The 15353-nt window shown below is 38.7% G+C and overlaps 1 protein-coding gene across 1 annotated transcript; it reads left to right on the forward strand.

Annotated features, from left to right (window-relative positions):
* Window positions 1-485: 485 nt before the first annotated feature.
* Window positions 486-9919, forward strand: zgc:174904 (uncharacterized protein LOC564690 homolog). Its single transcript, XM_036567122.1, has 6 exons — window positions 486-706; window positions 2733-2858; window positions 3447-3638; window positions 5712-5875; window positions 7888-8003; window positions 8829-9919. The coding sequence occupies exons 1-6, from the start codon at window positions 604-606 to the stop codon at window positions 8992-8994; spliced, it is 867 nt and encodes a 288-aa protein (XP_036423015.1). The 5' UTR covers window positions 486-603; the 3' UTR covers window positions 8995-9919.
* The last annotated feature ends 5434 nt before the right edge of the window (window positions 9920-15353 follow it).

Here is a 15353-nt window from a genome sequence, read left to right on the forward strand (position 1 = left end):
TCTGTAGGTGAGTGGATCACCGGAGGGAAGGTTGCTCAACCCTGGTTTAAATCATAAAATAAGGCATATGAACTGCTATGTGTGCGTGACTGTAGGCTTATGATTCATAAATCTAGTTCTCTGTTGCCTTGACAGTAAATTCGCCCTCCGACCGTCAAAGAGCGTATTACGTGAAGTTACGTAAGGATGCTGTGTTTAATTCCCACCCGTATTCCGGAAAGACCCACCTCCGCGCTCGGATTGGCTAGAGTGTTGGGCTTCCTGTTCTTGGATTGGATAGCATTGTCCCATATATTGCGCTTTGATTGCCTATGCGTTCATACTCACAGGCTATGCGCCGATTCAAGCACAGAAGGCGGGGCTTGTCGGAATACAGGCGGGAAAAAAGTGCGAGTGAAAGAACTCGTGCTGAAATATTCCAGGAAAGTTACGAAAACAAGGCTGTTTTCAATGCTGCATGAGTGCTCGCCCACCCTTCCCTCCGGTGAAAGGCAGTCCCCCAAACCCTTCCCCCTTTAAATAAGCTCCTCAGTGCAAGAGCCAATACCGCGACCGAGAAGGCTGACAATCACTCAGTTCGCAATCCTCCGTCAGGCCGGCAGCATGTCTACTAACACGGGCTCGTTATCATGCGAGGGCATGTATTCTAAACTCATCGATGACGGCGGTATTCAGGGCGATGAAGCATATAGTGCCCGACCCCCAGGTGAGACTTGTAACCTTAAAGTCTTTTTTTTTTGTTGTTCCGGCCTGCTTATTTTTGAACAGTTTTGAATGTAAAATGAAGAATTAAGCAATTACAAATCTGGGATAGTTGAGTTTTACGAGAGAGAGAGAGAGAGCGAGAGAGCGAGAGAGAGTTATACACGAGGCGATGGGGTGAGTTGAGAAGACTTTAGCTTTCTGGATGACAACCGATGACCGACAAATGCCAGCAAGTAAATTTGTATTGTTATTTTGGGCCCCTGTATGAGCTACGCTGGATTACACTGGAAATGTTTCAGCATAATGCATGTCAGGTTGGCAAAATCTTTGAAGGGTCAATAAATTGAAACACAGTCAGAAAACTCCAAGATGGCAACTTTAGAGGAGCACGCGAAAACCTTCTTAACTTTTAATGTAACTTAAGGCTGAATGATTTTATTCCAAAGCATTTCTGTTGGACCAATTAGCAATTGAAATTTGTAACAACATAAGAGCAGCTGCTGTGTTTAAATCATGTAAAACAATTGAGGTCTTTTTTTAAAAATGGAGCGTAATTTTGTTATACCAGTAACTGTTTTTACTATGAACCACAAAGTAATATTAATGCACTTGGTCATGTAGTTCATGTTACCACATTATGTGGTAGTTACCATTTACACCATGCATGAAAGATTGTTCTCAGTGATTTCACTTGACCGCATGAAAAGTGTACATACAATCCGGCCAAAGTTTTTGCAGATATGATTCAGACATAAACAGGCTCTAAATGTAACTTGCAGTACTTCTTTTTGCTGCTTTGCGTGCTTCACTGGGATCTGATGTTCTTTAGAGACCTTAGCTAGCTAAGCTAGTGATCTCTTTGAAGCCCAGTGAAGCACGCCGGGCCACAGCAAACACCATAGACACTGTCAGGAAAATGACCCCTGATATAGGTTATTAGATTATGGCTGTTACAGGGGTTACATGTAATGGTGGGAGTTTTGAAAATGAGTCAGTCAGAGGTAGTTGTCCTTTTAAGAACCAATTAATCTTGCCCCACCATCTTTGGAGGTGTGGCACCACCCCAGCGGTTAGGTCAGCTGCACTAAAGGAGCATTAGAAATGTGCTTCAGATGTTGCTTAAAAATCTGGTTTTGAAATGTCAGCTGCCCTGGGCAGAAACCAAAAAATAGAAAGATTACAAAAGTAAGGATGCAGCTATTCACTAGTGCACTCTTAAAAATAAATGTTTCTAAGCAGTTATTGGCTTGGTTGTATGGTTCTAGGGAGGAAAAAAGAACATTAGCAGCTACTGAAATTAACATTATGTGGGGTTCTTTAAAGTTTAGTTTTTCACATTTCCTCATGCATTGAAAGGTTCTTTAGGGAACTGAAAATGGTTCGTCTGTGTCATCGCTCCAAAGAACCCTTTTCAGTGCCCTTATTTTTTATCACACTGTATACATGCCTTACAACAACGTTAATATAAGTTAGAAGAGTTATGAGTCATAGCTTATAGACATGCACTGGGCTTGTCCTCTCTCAGGACAGCTCAGCCTGAAATCTGCACCAGTGAAGAGTACATCCATATCCTGAACTTGTACAGACATGTAGGTTATATACCTCTAACACAACTGACTGAACAAACAAAGCTGAAGTAAACACTGTGGAAAGGGACAGAGAGCACTTCAGAGAAATTATATATATATAACCCCCCCAAAAGACTTTGTGAATGGACATGTGAACTTTTTCAAAGAGATTTGCATTTATTTTAATGGTTGTGTCTGTTATTATTATAGTAAAATACGGTATGTTAGAATAACTAGTTGAACAATAAAACTGCTGAATTACATTGTAAGGAAGTCTTTCTGGGAAATTCAGCGACTGTAATTTTACAGATTTTTACCATCGTTGAGAAAACATACTTTTACTGTTAATTAACATGTTTTGTCTGGCACTGCTGCTGTCTGACTTTTTACCATGTTTTTACTAATTTCTACTGTATAACTGTTGGAATTATTAATAACTTGTTTGTCTTTTGTCTGTAGTTTTTGTAGCCCCACCAACAGCAGGCCAGAGACTGACTCAACGTGGACCCTACAGAGTGGCTACAGCATGTCTTTCTGTTTTCTGCCTCATCTTACTCCTGGTGTTGGTGGCAATGAGTGTACACTGTGAGTTTTGTCATTTTTTTTTCTGATGTCATTTTCTGTGTCGTCTCCATTTTTGTTTGGAGAGTTTATGCTGGAAAGCTGTATTTGCTGTCAGTGATCAACCTTCAGTTTGTCAGAGTGTCGATACTTCACATGGTTTTCATAACTTCAGGAAAATTACCTTCTTGAATCTGCACTTTCTTCCCATAATTTGCACATAATAGCTATCTGTCATGTAATCATGCTGTTACCTAAGATGATATTTTGTTGTTTTTCCCACTGGAATTTTAGCAATCAGAAACGATGATTGATAATACAGATTTGCCTAGATGTTTTAACAAAACAGTCTTTTTTGATTGTCATATGGCTAATTGTTTAAGTATCAAACCTATGAAATGTATTAGTCCTCTGGTGCAGTTAGGGCTGCCATTTTAACACACACGATTCATATTGTAATCACTGACTGGATATTTACATAATGAGTTACACTCAGTTGTTGCAATCATTTATCAATTCTGTTTGGAATTGCAAACCTTATCTCTTCCCTTTTTTCATGCTTTTCTTCCATTTCTCTTCTGTTTTCACTTCTATTACACCCTTCTGTTATAGATAAGAGCAGTGCTGCTGTGGGCAAGGGCCAAAACTCAGTTTCCCAGAATTCTTCTTCATCACCTTCTACACAGAGGCAGAAAGCTTGCCCAAATGTGACCTCCCTGAATGCAGAGCAGAAGAGACTTGAGGAAAAGAATAGGGAACTGGTGGAAGAAACCAACCAGCTAAAGGCCATTATTGAAAAGCTGGGTCAGTGACATGTGCATGCTTAACAGATCAAATTGAACTGTTTTTTTCCACTTGCAATGAGATCAAGCACAAACATATGAGAAAAATGTGATCCTAATTTTTGAATAACAGCTTTCATCTGTGTGTGAATGAAACTGAGTATTGAAAAACATCAGTTAATAAGATTCTGAACAGTTTAAAGTTTATGCCTAGCCATTAGCCCCTTTATACACAGGTTCAAAATGGTTTCTTTTTTTTTAGTTACTTTCAGTGGTGGACAGTAGTAAAGTACCTGTGTAGTAATGTATATCATTACTGCATTTAAAAGGCCCATATGATAGAAAATCAAATCGCTTTTTTGAAGTAAAGGAATTTGAAATAATAGCTAAATGTCACATTAGGCAGATGAACTAGACACTCACGGAAGTAGGATGAAAGAACTTCATTTACAATAGGGCAAAACAGGGGAGTAGTCAGTAATACAGGACAAGTCAGAACCAATAGAGCAATAAACTGGTACATAAGAAAACTGAAATCAGAGTCCATAAACAAGCAAGGGTCAAAAGACAGAGAAGCAAACGCCAAAACCATCAAAGTCCAAAGAAACATCCAACAGAGCAAACAAGGGCCAAAAAACAGAAAGAACTCTCAGTATGTAAAAGACAGGGCTGTTGGCAACACTTCACAACGAGTGAATGAAATGAACAGGTATATATACAAACAGAACTAATGAGAACAGGTGAGTGATTAGAATTCAGGGAAGGAGGATCAGTTTAACTGCTCATGATTGGTCGATGACGGGCTTGTGACTGTGACATCAGAACCAAATGTATGATGGCAGTTGGTTTTTATTTAGTTTAAGTTTTAGTTGTAGGTTTTAGTATTATGTTGAATGCTAGTGATATGCTAATGATAGTGAAATATTTGAGAATGGTAGAATAAAATAAAACAACTTTGGCTCCAGCTCAAGATAGCCAAACATAGAAGGCATCCACCTCTAAACTCAGTGATTCTGTTTTATTTTGGTTAGTTTTTGCAGTAGACATTATTCTCTTTTTTGTGTTTTTGAAAGCTGTGGTTTTTATTTTCATTATAGTTAATGAGCACATTTTTTCACTGTTAGCTTTTGCTTTAGTAGAAATTTATAGTAGAACTGTAATAACCTGTTCACTACCCAGTCCATACAGTCCATATATGTAAAACAGCCTGTTTCAAATTCATTGTTTCTGTGATGTTTCTAGAACTGATGTACAAATATTCACCTATTCAGCCAAAGCAGCTTAGTTCTGCCCATTCATACTAAATTTATGAAGAGTGTTTCAGCTCTGAGTGCTTTTTGTAATGAGGCACAGTACAGGACAGCCAATCAGAACAGAACTCTTTATCTTACATAAGTCGTAAAGGTACAGTAACAAAAACAGCCTGTTTAACTCTAAGGGATAAAGAGAGATTGGAAAACGATCGAGTAAACATGAATTATGGTCATTTTGGTGCATGAAACCACACAAATGTTATTAAGTGGACCTCAAGGGAAAAAATAAAATGCTAAATTGTAGGATGTGCGTGATTTAAGTATGTTTTTCAAGTATCTGTACTTTAAGTATTTCCTTTTTTTTTTATTTTCACTCCACTACTTTCAGCAAGATATGTTAAGTGAAAACTAGATTTTCCAAGATATCTAAAACAATGTGATAGACGTTCAGAAATAAATCAAACCGCGCTTTTTCACTAAATTCCTTCTCTAAATACCGAATGTCCAATCACAGCTTAGCAACTGTAACTAGGCCCGAGCGAAATACTACTTGAGTAGAATTTTATCAAAGGTATCAATGCTTTCACTCGAGTATAGGATTTGTGTACTTTGTCCACCAATGTTCTAGGTTCTAGGTACTTATGCACATGAAAAGATCTCTGTAACAAAACATGACAGCTAGTAAACGAGCCATCGAGTTAACACTATAGTAGTGTTTTTTCATTTTTGTATTTTTCCAGAAGTAAATTGTGGACTGTATACTGTCATCCAAGCTTATTTAAGTACCACTAGACAAAAATCGGCACACCGATTATCCAAGCTCTTTCTCCCTTTTTGTTCAGAGGCCACCCCAACCCCACCACCAGTGCAGTGCACTAAAGACTGGCTCTACTTCAACGGCAGCTGCTACTTCATCTCCGTGTTTGGCCGAAGTTGGAGGGACAGCCAGACGTACTGCAAGGGAAAAGGAGGTCATCTTGCCATCATCCATACAGCTGAGGAACAGGTGAGTCATGCAATTTTAAGCATCAAGGAGGGAACTGTAAGAAGAAAAGGAGTAAGGCACCCTGCATCTTAATCCTGAAAAACATCTTAGATTCTTGACATTGCCTGTGTAATTAGCAGCTCATTCAAAATAAGATGATTGGGGAAGTATGCTTCAGAGGAATGTCCCAAATTTTCCTGAATGGCCTAACTGTAAGAATTAGGCTATTTAGAGTAGCCTAAACCCTATAATGAGAAGTAAATGTAAAAATATCTTTCCAAAAAAACAACACAAACGTAGCAGGTCAAAAAACTACTAGTACCAGTAGCACTGAGTAACATATGGAACATCTTAGTACATCCAGCATCTATAGGCATAGGAACTAAAGTTTATTAGGCTCTATTCTTCTCATTTTGATACACTGTTGGTTCAAAATAAGTGGTAAACCTCAAAAGTCAGAGGTGCGACCAATTACAATTTAAGTGCAGATGCCCATGTACCTAAAACATAAACGTCACCATGTATATCTGTATATAGCACACGTACCTACTGATCTATTTCAAATAGGTCATTTAAGATATGGCAGAGGGGACTATATACAATATATGTAAATAATAATAAGGTAAAATATAATAAAGTAAGAGCCTGCTAATACCATTTGAAATGCTAGAAATTTGTGTATGTCATAAAATATACAACATACTACTAGAACGTTTTTTTTTGTGACATGCTGTCACCCTCCCTAAACCTTACGTTGTGCAGATGATCTGATGTAGATGGAACATGAATATAGGGTTGATTTAGTGATTTGTATGAAATCAACCCTGAAATCATTGTAGTTAGTCTCAAATAGTCATTATATATATATAGTATATATAGTCATATATATATATATAGTATTTATATATAGTATATACCCCCGCCCCAAACTGATGGTTTGAGCAGCCAACAAGTGCTCAGCATATATGTAGCTTCTTCAGGCATCTCAAGTAGCTCCTCGTGTAGCTACGTGAGAGAATGCTGCTACTGTGCAAAGCTGTATCAAGACAAAGTGAGCTACTCTGCTGTCCAGACCTGGAAACATATGCATTTGTTTAAGCATTAGACATGAGGGCTCATATTCACAAATCGTCATAAATCTAGGATCAGATTTCTTTCTTATTTACTATGACGTTACTGAAAGAAGCAGATCCTAGATCAGCACTCCTATTTTGAGAAGCTTTATGAACACAGGCCCAGATCAGTGTTAGCAAGTGTAAGTCTTAAATGAGCATTACTGTAAATACTGGCTCAAAAATAACTAAATAAAAACATGCTGTTATGGCCACAGCTCTGTCCAGCCTTTGCATGAGCACAAGACTCTGTTCAAACATTTTTTAATTTACTGTGTACACGGATTTATGGCATTTATCTGTGTTTGCAGTGTAGGCACCATTCTGTACAGTGGCATCTGTACATATGGCATCTAAAGATGTCTGCCAGTGAAATCACTCCTTTACAGATGTCTCCAGTGCAATCACTCTTTCAATTTTATATTTTTTTTAAATCCCAACACCCAGAATTGAGCCACTTATTCTTGACTCTTCCCTGCTCAAACACCTGGTTTTGCTCATGAAGTGCTAAATCATGCATTAGAATCGAGAAAAAACAAAGGGTCCCCATGCTCTGGATTGAAAATCAGACAGTCTTTTGAGTTCCACCCCATTGTCCTTACCTGACTTTTACTTCCACTTATAACATCACCTACAAGGGAGTAATTTCAGCAGAACTAGTATTTGAAGATTTGTGCAAACGCATTTCACATCCTTCTGTTTACAACTGAAAATAGTGCTAGAACAGCATAACCTGGTCATCTGCAGAAGTTCAAGGAAGGAACCTCAGCAGAAATGTTTGAATAACATCATTTCCTAAGGTCCTGTTTTTCCAATAATATGCTTAGTTCATGCTTTATACCCCTAAATAGTTTATTAGCATTAACTTTGTCTGTGGTAGCTTGTAGTTTTAATTCTGAAATCACCCTTGTCTGATCCTAGACCTTCTTATGGAACCTGTTGCCACGAGGTCACTGGAATTCTTATTGGTTTGGAATCAGTGATGAAAAGCTGGAGGGAGACTGGTACTGGGTGGATGGAACCAAACTGGTTGGAGGGTGAGTGAGAATGTCCAAGAAACATGTTAGATTTTGGCGAGTTTATAAAGAATTCTTACAAAGCTGTGATTGTATTTTCTTATTACATTGGCGTAGATCTCAGAGTAAGCTGAAAAACTCTAAAAGATCTAACATTGACTAAATTCAGCACTAGAAACCCAATTGTCATCACTGACGTGTTTTAATATAACTCAGTAGATTCTGGACAGTATAAATTGCTTAAATATTTTTAAATGCATATTATTTTGAAGTTCAATGACTTAATCATTTCATTAAACCTAGTGTCCTTACCAAAATATGCAAATGGGCTACTTTAAGGTACACCCAATCCTAACACAGGGGTTCAAACTGCAAACACAGCTTGTATAATCTCTATAGTTAAGCATTGTTAATAAAATGCAAAGCTGCACATGAGCCTAAGGTCACCATGCTCAATGCCAAGCATCAGCTAGAGGGCCATAAATCCCCCCAGTATTGGGCTGTGGAGCAGAGGAACTCTGGAGTGATGGAGCTCCATCCAATACCTTTGAGATGAGTTGGAATGATGTATGTGACCCTGAACTAATCATCCATCAACAGCACCTAAACTCACTAATGCTCTTGTGGCTGAATGCAATCAAACCCTCACAACATGTTCCAACATCTAATGTAAAGCCTTCTCAGAAGAGCAAAGGGTGTTAGTGCAGCAAATGGGGGACAAACTTCTATTGAAGGTCCTGTCTATCTGTCTGCTGTGGTCTTTGAATCTCTGAAGTAATACTTAGCCTTGAATAAATGTGGTAATGCCTGTTTCAAAATACTCTTTCTCATGCTTTGTTGCTACAGTTTCTGGGAGGATGGGGAACCTAATAACCACATTAATGAAGACTGTGGCTACATAGTGAAGACAGAAGTGTTAAGCCGTGTAGCTACCAAGAGTTGGTACGATGCACCATGCTACATGTCCTTACCCTGGATATGCGAGAAGAAGGCAGAGTCGACCTCATCATAACCATCATCAGTTTTCTGACACTCAGGATGTGTTGTTAGTCTCAGGGGATTTAGAGCGAAGTGTCCAAAATACTAGTGTTGTATGTGCTAAATTATATACGCTTTTAAAGTTATGACACAAAAGCCAAATCAAAATAATTCCGTCCTGGGCAATCTAACCATCCAGTCCTCTGAAGTAACATTTATATAAGCATATTATAACTCTGATATCTTTACTGATACTAACAGAGTGACTTCAACCTCATTGCTCCAATGATCAGACAGCTATGTTAACTGTTATACAGACAATAGTTATCTATATACATAATATAGACTCTATTATGGTATGTGGTCTAATACTGGTTCGTTCAGACTTTATGCCAAAGTTAAAATACCACTGAGGTTTTACCATTATGACTGCTCTGTCCTTTGTTTAAGCTTTATTTGTGGTCAGTTGCGTTGATTATATCATGCAAAAAGTCTTGTAAATATGTTTACTATCTCAGGCTCTCATAAAGATTTTAAGTTGGGTGTCTATGGGCATTTAATTTTATTAAATGTATTCAGCGAGATGTTTTATAGTCAGTAATGGAGAGTGGACTGCATGGCTGGAGTCCTCTAAGCCTATTGTGCTAGCACCAATTTCTGTCAGCAGAGGACAGTGTTGGGACTATTGATGATTTTAGCAATGTTGTGCTGATATGCCATGTCATTATTTCTTATGTCATAAGAAACCAGTGCTGTTGGATTTTCCAATATTGTTTGTTTTTTTTTTGCTCACTTTATAGTTTTGATATATTCATATGAATTGGTGTGACAACTGTTGTAGAGGCCCAATTTGCCTTAAAATGAACTGTTAACTATATTGGTCTGTATAAAATGAATAACGATAATGGGAATTGTCATCTCTACTACTAATAAGAAATAAAGTGCTTAACCAAAAAAAAGTTGTACTGTCTATATGTCTTACATGTCTCATATTCGTACGTGAAGAAAGATCCTGTGAATTTTGCTGTGAATTTCAAAAGTGTGGACAACATAGTAAGCCTTGCATGCTTTGGATCTTAACATTAAATCTACGGTGCAAGCTTCAGTAGCTGTTGTAAAGAAGTCAATGCTCTGGGTGCTTCCAGTTTTTTGTTATGAATCAGCACGCTCAAACAATAGCTTGGAGAACACTGGTGTCAGCAGGCCAGGTTGCTGTTGCATACTATGTCCTTTCCTAAGCGTGCTCCCATTTCCCAGACTTCCATTTGTCGGGTTACCACAGAAGCCACCAGGAAGAGTGCTAGCCTGCTTCTGTCAGAGCTTGTTAGATTGGATTAAAGAGAGATGCGCTGAGTGTCAGTTTATTAGATCCACCCACCTTCTAGCTACACTTATTGCCCCTTTAATCAACAATATACAGTCACATACAAAAGGAAAAAAAAATAGTGCACAATTTTAGTTAGTTATGCTGTGTGTTGAAAAAATAAAACATAATGTGGCCTAACTTTTGCAAAAGCTAAATTTACTAAAGTTAACTCAATCGAATTCAGCAAATAAACAGTAATTGTGCATTCAAATGTGCAGAAATATGTCAAATATCCAGCCCACATTCATTTATATTCACTTAGATCAAATTAACATGTCATTTAACCGGTCAGTAGTGCCCAGACATTTGCATACTGTAGGTTTACACTTACTGACTGTAGATCAGTTGCTACACAATTTATCAACCCAGGAGCACAGGAGTTACACTGACATGGTAGTGTGAGTGATGCTGGTATGAGTGTATGAGGTACAGCAATGTTACTGGAGTCTTTAAACCATTGAGTGTCAGTGCTGGGTTGAGAAGAATCCACCAGTTTAAAATATCCAGCCAACAGTGCTCCAATGGTCAAAAAACTAACGACTGATGAAGGGTTAAAGGATGACTGACACAAATTGTGCAAAAAAAAAACACAGGTCTTTAACTGACCTACAAAGTGAACTGACAAGGTTTGTGTTTGTAATAAAGTGGCCAGAAAGTGTACGCAGTGTGTAACAATTCCAGCAGCACTGCGATGCGTGATATACATATATGCACACTAACATGCCACCACCATGTTATTGTCACTGCTGTGAATAAAATAAGCACCACTCTAAGATCTAGTCAGCGGTGGTCTCAATGGAGGCCTTTTTCCATTGATTTCTGTGGGTAGAAGGGGGCTAATAAATCATGTAACAACAGGTGGGCTAACTGTAACTGCAAAGTCAATAACAGTAAATCTACATCTACAATGTGCATCTACATGGTAAGTGTATCGGATAAAAAAATGTAATGAGTGTAGGTGCAATGTAGGTGTACCCAACAACCTGACGACTGTAGACTGAGAGCTGAGGAATAATTCACTGAGGTGTCTCTCGTATGCTGACCTCTGACTGGTCTATGATCATCCTTAAATATATAAGATAAGATAAAAATGAAAGAAATGAAAATCTTCTTAGCTGCAGAGCTTTTTGTGATTATATGCCCAACTGCATTTTACCTTAAAAAAGGTGGCTCTTCAAGGTTTCTTTAGTAAAGGCACTGGTTTTATTAAGGACCATAAGTTCTATAGATACCTTGAAGAATCATATTTTTAAGTGTATGTCGCATGTAACAGCTGAAAACAGTCCTAACCAAAAGCCACTTGCTCATCAACAGCACTTCTAATTCTATTTAGTAGGTGTTCCAAATGAAGGACCTTATTTGATGATGCAGTAATCTGGCAGGAGTCTGAGCGCAGTGCTTGAGAAGATTACTCAAGCTGGCTTGTTTACACTACACATCAGATTCAGAGGCCATGGAGTGGACATGACAGTTCAGGGAGAGTGATGGGGGGAAAAATGCAGGATTTGTGGGTTAAGTGTTTGTGGTAAGTGTTGGCTCAATGACAGAACTGAACCTCTTCATAAGCCTTACCTCTAACAATCAGACATGCTAGAGAAATGCTACCGTGCAGTCACTGACCAGCTGTCAGTCACTGAAACACTAAAAGTGGCAAAGAAACCAATTCACCAAGTAGTTGCAAGCAGTTTAATTTCAAAGTCAATGTAAATCAGAAGTCATAAAGCACTTTCCTTCTATACCTTGACATATTTACCAGTGAAGTACAGTATCAGGGAGGGTCTCTGAGCTAGTTGAACATTTCACTAAGTAATAGCTCGGATGTAAAACATGATATTCTTGATTAATGTTAGTTTTAAAAGAATTCTATCTTGCTGGACCAAATTTCGAGGCAACAATAGGCTATGTCTGATCTACGACCTACAATTTTAAGAGAGGACTAGCGTCTTTCTGGCAGTATTGTCCATACAAGTTAAAAAAAAGTAACAAACATGAGAAATTTTAGAAAGTCTTAAAATTAATTATCTTTGGTCCAAATAGGCCTTCTGCTTATCCAAAGAAGAGTGTCCATTCTCCATTCTTCTTCCATGACTACTCTTAAAATTTTAGAACGAGAATGTGGATAGGAGCTTGATTTTGCAGCATCTTTATTATAATTCTATTCTAACGAAAGGTGACAAATGCACTAAACTCAAATCAATCAGAATCACTTTATTTCACCAAGTCTGGTGAAATTATATACAGTACATTACAGGATGATATGAACATTAATAAGAATTTAACATTTGTACAGCTGTGCAAATAACTTTATGTGACAGAAGGAGTTATACTTTAATACTGTAAGGAGGATTGTTGGTTTCAGTTTAATATTAAAAAGCAAGGTGTCCACTCTAGTTAATGAGCTCTGCACCTCTGGGGAAAAAACTGCTAGCATGTCTGCTTGTATCTGGTTGTGCTTTGATGGCCCTGAATATTCTACAAGAGGGGAGTGGTTGGAGGAGTGGATGTCCAGGATGAGATGGGTCAGCTGTAATTTAGCCAGCGCACTTCATCACCCTGCTGTTGTAGATGTCCAGGAAGTGTTGGCAGACTACATCCAATGATCCAATGAAGATATTATGGGTTTAGAACCACTGGGGGAGAATGGGTGTGATGTGTGCTGCCCACAATTAATATAGCTGTTCTATCCTGTTCTATTAAAGTGATCATTCTGGCACCACTAACAACTAGTGCACCCTGGTACTAGCTTTTCTGACTCTACCCTGACATCTGTACAATCTCCCATTTGAGCTGAAGGTCAAATTACATCCAAAGCAATAGAAAAGTCTTGGTGGCTCCAGCATTCACTACCTATGAAGCCAACAATCAAATAAGACAGGTAAACCAAACCCTCTCTTCACTTTTGTCAACAATTTTCTCTCCTTCCCCCCTCTCTTTGACTCCGTGTCATTGGTGACGCACGCTCGGATTCACTTGCTCTAATTCCTTAACGGGATTGCCGTTTCCCCGGATATCCAATTACATCCTGATTAAGTGAGATCAACCCATTAGGTCCAACAAACTAATGCAGCCCCCTCCACCTCATTGCCAAATTACAATGCCCCTCCCACCTACTCAATACCATCATACCAACATACCACACTGGTGTTATGTTTGTGGTAGCAGTGGTGCTCGTACTTCTTGGTTCAGCTAATGCTGTAACAAATTTACCTGAAATGCTTGTAGTATTGAAAGCTGACATTAAACCCCATATTACCTGTACTCCAAAACACAGCACCCTGTGTCTAGACCACACCTAATTCTAAACAGGATCTTCTCAGTCATTCCTTCTTGCATGGGAACCTTCTCATCACCGTCATCTTCCTCATCATTTTTTCCTTCAGCGCAAGCCTCATGAGTTGCTCCCTTTGTCCTTTGCTGTCTGCACTCACTCTTGTCATTTGACCCCATAACCTGATTTCCTACACCAATCGGTTTACCTGCTCTCTCTGCCCTGCTCTCAGCCTCCCCTCCTCTACCTCCACACTCTCTCTCTCTCTCTCTCTCTCTCTCTCTCTTCCCTCTCTCTTGCTCTCTTCTCTCTCTCCATGTTTCCATCTTTAGGCTTATCCCTTCATCCCTGATCTCCTTCATCCCCTCCAATCCTCATCTGTTCCTCTCTGGAGGAAGCTGGAGAGAAAGAGAGTTTTTCACAGGTAAGTTGCAGCCAGTCTCTTGGTGGAACGCATGAGAGCAAGAGAGAGACGGGAGGACTGTGCTTTGGATTGAGGTGCACAAAAAAGTGGAGCTGCAAATACGGACTGAGACATAGAGGAATAACAGACACGGGGAGAGGTGTTTAGTCTTTTAACGAAAGGTGAGTAACTTTTAAGGAGTTTTGGAGTTTTGGGGTGATCGTCCTGTTGGCTTTCATGGAGCCACCTGGGTTATCGTGGATAGTGGTTATCAGCTGAGGGCCTTGTGAGATCTTTGGCATCTTCAGGCATTTTCTTCCTTGAGTCAACTTCACAAAACTGCCAATGCAGAACTTGGAAAACCCTGAAAACACTGCATGGTCTGCCATGATGTCTTCAATATGTGCAGACTATGAAATGTTGTAGAAAAGAGGGGTTTGTTTAATTTACTACACTTGACCGTAGTGCACTGGGCACCTGTGGATTATCTCATCACTTTGCAAGTTATGGATTTTCTCAGATTTTGGATTTACTTGAAGATGAATGTTGTAGCCTTTGCAAAGTGAACGCCAAACATTATGTTCTCATTACAAAAGCAAATTTAAGTACATAAAAGTATTTCAATTTGAATACTAGCATATCCATATCTATTAACTGACTCTGCACATCATTACCTATCCTATACTTCTTTGTCTTTCCCTTACAAATACCCGCAATATCTAGTCAGTGGTAAAGAGCAGTCGGTAATCGGATGACAGAAGATTTGATTCAAAAGCTCCTGGTGGGGCTTAGGCCTTTCTCCTAACTCCCTGCTTCTTTCATCTGCTCTTTCATCCGGCCCTTTACTACTCAGGCTCGTTTCAGATATTGCAGGGATTGGCCATTTGCATTTCTGAATTGGCCAGAGTCTGTTACATATCCAATCCAGCCCACATTCTACAAACAAAATGTATTCATAACAGTTTTTGAACACCGTTCTAGGCCACAGCTATTGTTCCTTAAAAAACATATTTATTTAAAGCAAGACAGTCACTTAACTATTCCCTTAAACCCAAATGCATTTAGTGTAAAAATGCTGTGTTTTTCTACTGATTGGAAATCTTTTAAATATGATTGCGTAAACTTAACAGTATTTAAACTTGTAGAGATTTATGGTGTTTGTTCCCCTATTGATTGATTACTCATCCAAAATGACTTTAGTTCTGTAGAGTACAAGAAAGCAGAATAACATTTACATATGCAAAAGTGTTAGGCACCTGGACAGCTTTGTAGATTTTACAAAATAGGCACACATTCTCCACACTATTAGTACACTGTTAGTGCACATTTACACTAATTTCATTCCTAACATATTGG

The sequence above is a fragment of the Colossoma macropomum genome, unplaced genomic scaffold, assembly GCF_904425465.1.
Source record: "Colossoma macropomum unplaced genomic scaffold, Colossoma_macropomum, whole genome shotgun sequence".
Lineage (NCBI taxonomy): Eukaryota > Metazoa > Chordata > Actinopteri > Characiformes > Serrasalmidae > Colossoma > Colossoma macropomum.

Coding starts and splice junctions, on each gene's coding strand:
- zgc:174904 (XM_036567122.1), top strand. CDS start 604: ATGTCTACTAACACGGGCTCGTTATCATGCGAGGGCATGTATTCTAAA. Junction 3,639..5,711: donor GGCCATTATTGAAAAGCTGG/GTCAGTGACATG, acceptor CTTTTTGTTCAG/AGGCCACCCCAACCCCACCA. Junction 8,004..8,828: donor GGAACCAAACTGGTTGGAGG/GTGAGTGAGAAT, acceptor TTGTTGCTACAG/TTTCTGGGAGGATGGGGAAC.